Below are 6000 nucleotides of genomic sequence, written 5' to 3'. Positions count from 1 at the left end.
CACAGCCTTTAACTAAATTTCGTTATTGCCAAAATACCCGTCATCATTTAGAGTTTATTTTAATTTGATTTGTTAAGCAAGATTTCTTTTTTTAATTGTGTTAGCCAATTTAAAGGCAAATTGTTAGAGTGCTGAGATGTTACGATGTTTCAGAGGACTTATTTTATTTGTTCCAACTTCCAAGTGGCCTATAGTCTACGCTTGTATGAATAAATGATGTTAAAACATATAAATGACTCATTCTTGAAAAAAAATGCATTAGAGCTGTGTGCATGAGCACACTTAAATAATGTCGGGCTGTAAACGGGTTCGACTTAAAGCTGTCAATCGCTGCTGTTCCGCGGGAGCCGGCCAGATTTCTTACGGTGTGGGAGTAAATTTCTGAATAAATCGCGGGAGAGATGTGTGTGTGTGTGTGTAAGAGAGAGATAGAGAGAGAGAGAGGCCGTCTCTCTCTCTCTCTCTCTCTCTCTCTCTCTCCCTCTCCTCTCTGACCGCGAGCCTAAGATTGCATAGAAGGTATTCAGTTTCTAAATGGTTTAGGCTCAAGCCAACAGTTTGGTGACGCTGTCTGAGCCTTACGTCATAATTTTTTTTATTATACGCCGGTAATACCGGATACCGGGGTAAAATATGGAGGCGGTCTGACGGTCTCAAAATTTGGATACCGCCCAAGCCTAGCGCACATGCATGTTTGATGCACAAGTTAAAATGCACACCTACAAATCCATTACTTACTAAAAGAAAATAGGTTTATAAACTACTGTTTAATGCAATAATCAAATTACAAGTTATATTATTAAATGTGTTAAAAATATAATTACATTTTTTAAATTCATTTAATATTTTCAGCCAGGGTTTAGTGAACTTAGAATATTGTCAAAAACACAAGAACTCTCAGTTCTTTTATGTAAAAAGGCCTAAATACATGCAGTAGCTGCTGTATTTATAACCCAGGTGCGCACGTGCATCTTCCTCTGCTTGTTAATGCAAACAAATATTTGCAATTGGTTCATGATTGCGATCGGCCACATCAGCGAGTACCGATTGAGTCATTAAATGTGATTATTGGCCGATAAAGATCTCCGGCCGATCAATACGAGCATCCCTAAACAACAATAGCCATAATTTCGAGAAAATAAAGAGTGAAGTCTTCAATTAGTTTCGTAGTGTTTTATCCATAAAAACAAAAAAGCAATAACATCCATAATTTTGGGAACATTCATTCAATACATACTAATATGGTTTGCGATGAAGAACAGCAATGTCAAAATAGCGTTCTTTTGGAATGATGCTGCCAATGTCTTTAGTGTATCGATAGAATACAAATTGTGGTGACTTACAATAATGAGTTTAATGAGTGATCAGCGTCCACCGCTGGAGGAGTTCAAGCATCCTGGACATCCGGAAGAAACTTTGAAAAAATGAAAGATGTCGGGGAACAAGACATATAGGTATCTAGAGCCAGTAATAGATAACTGAGAATGAACAACAACGGACACAATAACAAACCGCTTGCTTTCCAGAACTACTTCAGAGGAAGTGCTCAGGTCTGTGGTCTTAAAACTGATTGTAGTCAGAGTCGCTGTCTGAATCAGTGTCAGCGGGTGTTTGCTCTGTCTCCATATGAAGCTCTCGGACTGTGAGGATGCGGGATAACATGCTGTCCAGAGCCTCGTCGCTCAGAGCGCTGATGGAGAACCATGTAGGGCTGCTGGGAACACAGGAGCGCTCGGGGCTCAGGTAAAACTTGGTTGCGTGATGCCTAATGCCAGGCGAGCTGCAGAAAAAACAAAAATTATACATAAATAAACAAATATGACAGTTTGATAACAACAATGTTGGGTAGGTTAGGTCATAAAAAGAAATTAATTACCAATGACAATAATAAAATAGTTTTAAAATGATTTGACTAACAGCTAAAAATGTATTTACTCAATTTATGCAATTAGACTCAACACTGCTTAATCCATATATATATATATATATATATATATATATATATATATATATATATATATATATATATATATATATATATATATATATATATATATAAAATAAGGTCAAGAATATTGGTGTGATTCTGGAGTCAGATATGAGTTTCAGTAGTCAAAGCAGTAACTAAATTGGCTTAGATTTCAGTGAGGATAAAGAGAAACTTGTTCTTGCTTTTATCAGCTGCAGGGTGGATTACTGTAATAGACTCCTTACTAGCCCCCCCAAAAAGACAGTCAGACAGTTGCGGCTTATGCAGAATGCTGCTGCTACACCCGCTACTGCTGGAATGAGCTTCCAGAAATGATCAGATGAGCTCCAACATTAGGCACATTGAAATCAAGACTGAAAACGCATCTGTTTAGCTGTGCCTTTACTGAATGAGCACTGTGCCAAGTCTGACTGATTGCACTATTATGTCTTTCTTTTCTTTTTCATTCTTTTAAAACCTGTTTTAAAATTCTAATCTGTTTTTAATCACTTTGATTTTTCTTATATATATTTTCTCTTTTATTCTTTTTTTATGTAAAGCACTCTGAATTATCACCATGTATGAAATGTGCTACATAAATAAACTTGCCGTGCTTTACTGCCAAATAAGGCTTTCATTTTAGTTTGTTTCAGACAAAAAAAAATACTTAAGTATCAACATTAAGTACCAAACATAACACCTCGTTAAACATATAAATAAATAAATTAAATACAGTATGTGTGGTTATTTATACATGTATACATAAATACACAACACGTTTATATTTTATGCAAACTTTTATCTTGAATATGATTAATCTAGAACATATTTGTAATATAATATAATATAATAGTAAAGCAATATAAAATAAAACATGAAAATCATAAATTGTTAATGACAATTAGTTGTCACTAACAATATTGTTATTATTACTTAGTTCGATATTTCTTGAATGCGTGCGCAAACTTGCTAACAAATGTCATTCATTCATTCATTCTCCTTTCGGCTTAGTCCCTTTTATTAATCCAGGATCCTCACAGCAGACTGAAACGCCAACTCATCCAGCACGTTTCCACACAGTGGGTGCCCTTCCATCCACAATCCATCTCTGGGCAACATCCACACACACCCATCCACATTCATACACTACAGACAAATTAGCCTACCCAATTCACCTATACTATATGTCTTTGGACTGTGGGAGAAACTGGAGCACCAGGAGGAAACCAACGCGAATGCAGGGAGAACATGCAAACTCCGACTAAGAACTGTAATGTTCTTTAGTTAAAAAACTTAATTATTCTGAAAAATATGCCCGAATCATTAAATAGAATTACTCTGATTGAATCTATTACATATTACAATTGAATAACTTCTTAATTCATTGTTTCTCAAGCATGTGCAATCATAAAACAATCCTGAAACTTGTTCAAAATCAAAATGTTCAATAATAAAAAAAAATAAATAAATAAGTGCAATCATCCCGATAGACGTAACCTTATGTACTTGTAAGTATATTGTAAATTACTGTAATTAAATGACTTATACTCTAAAAGTATTGTCAGCGATTGCTGTTAATTCAAGTGGCTCAATTACACTAATAACCATAACCAAAAATAGTTTTAATAAAGAAACTTCCGACATACCATTTTGAGAGATAAAACTCGTAAAGCCTGACGGGACAATGGAGAGGATTGTCTGAATTCTGCCCTATCTTAAGCACTCTTTGTCGTTCATCGTCCTTCTTTCTTTTCTTTGCAGGAACACCATCTGTTATTAAGAAAAATGATTAGTTGTTACATAATTAACAACAGCTTATTAAAGTATGCCTGTCTACTGACCGTCGCTTGAGTCCTCTTTTGGTGGGTAAAAACGCAGGAAGGACACTTTAGCGTTGGCCGGCCCCCGAGTGTAACGTTTGACGTGTGCGAAAGAGAGGAGACGGTGCTGCTCCACGGTCCTGTAGTTAAAGTACTTTGTGAAGAAATAGATTAAAGTGTTGAGCAGAACGCCAGGTGAAAAGGCCCCGAGCTGCTTACAGTTCCACAGAAACTCCTCTTCCACACGAGAGTGAATATAACCTGAGAAAATATAAAATAAAGGCAATGTTTGCAGAGTAACAGCCAAACAAGCAACTCAATTATGAGGCTCTGTTTCATTAACATGCATTTTTAGTGACCTCAGGACAGACTACTGGACTATTTTTAAGAAATACCTTCTTAAAGTCCACATGAAATCAAAATTTACAATGTTTACTTGGGTGAGGAATTAATCTGTGCGAGTTAATCTGCAGAATTCTGTTTTGTATGTTTAATCAGTCTGACCATTTGCTTTCATGTTTGGAGGTGTGGTGCTTTCCTGTTGATGTTAGTTTGACTGCTTCAGCTACAATATCTTTAAAGGGAACCAAGACATGTACTCCTTAATATAATGGCAATGGTGTCTCTTTGAGAAATATGTAAGGAAAAAAAAAAAAAGAGCATGACTTAAGTTATAAAAAAAAAAAATCCACATTTATTCTAATTTATTTTGAACCATGGGCATCTTCATTGTTTTCGTTGACTTCATTTGGGAGCTCCACTTCAGCCGCTTTATCAACTCCCATTTTAAAGCACTAAAAGTAGTCATACAAAATGCTCCTACTATGCCACATATGCCTCTTTTGATTGTATTTTCCCCTCAAATGCATCTTGAACTTCATTACCATTCATTTTTCCTGATATGGAGTGGCATAACATAAACTCCTTCTGGACATTGAGTGGAATTTACATTGAGAAAATAAGTAGCCAATAAAGACATCAACGCTTCATATCTTAAACGGATAAAATGTGACTTCTTATAACTGGCAATACATGTCTTGATATCAAGTTGTAAACATGCTCCTCTTACCATTAGTTTGCTATGAGGAAATGTACAAAAAGAAAGCCCCGCCCCTACTTAATATTCATTTGAAAGTACATTAACATACTGAGATAAGTCTCCGCAACTTCCAGTTTATTGCAAATGCTATTATGTCCTTAGTTTTTTTATTTTTTTTTTTTTTACATTGACCACTTCGCTCAAAAAAAAAAAATAATTATATATATATATATATATATATATATATATATATATATATATATATATATATATATATATATATATATATATATATATATATATATATATATATATATATTTAATCATTTATTATTTTTTACTAAGACGTTTCTCAAGATAAAGCATAAGAAGAATTCTAGTCATTTTATTGCAAAGGTTAAAGCTTGTAAGTTTGATAACTCTTGGGGATGTTTGATGCTATTGGCTATTTTGAAAGTGACCAGGTTTTGTTTCCATCCAAGAGGTAATTAATCAGGAACACAGATATTTCGATACAAACCAACGGACAGCCACACTTTTTTTCCCTATGTATGAGTGGAAAAGGGTAAAATATTTTTGCTATGTATAATAGGACATTTTAGGAACATTGGATAAAACTTTGGATTTAAAAAGGTCTGCTTTGCTGTCTCTTTATTCCAAAAATTATTTGAAATATATATTTTCTTCATCTTTTTGAAAGAAATTTAACTTCGACTTAATGACATTATTTTCTTTTTCAAATATTAAATAAAAAAAAAAAACACTTCTACTTTTAACAATAATAGAAATGAGTGCTTGGCGAAGATTAATCGCATCCAAAACAAACGTTTATTTTAAACTTATAAAGGCATATATTTAATATATCTAATATGTATACGTGATAGAATAGTTTGTATAGTTTTGTTTATGTTATGTAGATGTAACAAATGTATATAAAAGTTGTATCATATACATATAGATTTTATATCTAAATATATAAATAAATATTTTATCAAACGTATACCACCATGTGTAATTTACATACACACATAAATATACACAGTGCACGCACGCACATTTTGTTGTCAAAATAAACTTTTTTTTTATGTCAATAATCTTTTCCCAGCACTAAAAATAAAGCTCCATGTCTAATTAGTGCAGTAGATTTCTCTTTTGACAGGTAATGTCATAAA

At 33.6% G+C, this 6000-nt stretch overlaps 1 protein-coding gene across 10 annotated transcripts in view; it reads right to left on the bottom strand.

The window, feature by feature from the left end:
- Nucleotides 1–1158: 1158 nt before the first annotated feature.
- The window catches only part of zmym4.2 (zinc finger MYM-type containing 4, tandem duplicate 2), a 44528-nt gene continuing 39686 nt past the window's right edge, over nucleotides 1159–6000 (bottom strand). For 9 of the 10 annotated variants that reach the window (XR_015945212.1, XM_087294404.2, XM_087294405.2 and 6 more), the window contains 3 exons: nucleotides 3811–4050; nucleotides 3616–3739; nucleotides 1163–1780 (listed from right to left, as the gene is read on the bottom strand). Coding sequence is in view for 9 of the 10 variants with exons in the window: in XM_087294404.2 (XP_087150530.2) it covers nucleotides 1561–1780; nucleotides 3616–3739; nucleotides 3811–4050 (584 nt within the window). In the remaining variant the exon portion in view is untranslated. 10 annotated transcript variants of the gene reach the window in all.

Source organism: Danio rerio, chromosome 19 (genome assembly GCF_052040795.2).
Source record: "Danio rerio strain M-AB ecotype USA chromosome 19, GRCz13ab, whole genome shotgun sequence".
Lineage (NCBI taxonomy): Eukaryota > Metazoa > Chordata > Actinopteri > Cypriniformes > Danionidae > Danio > Danio rerio.
This window is presented reverse-complemented; position numbering and strand designations above follow the sequence as displayed.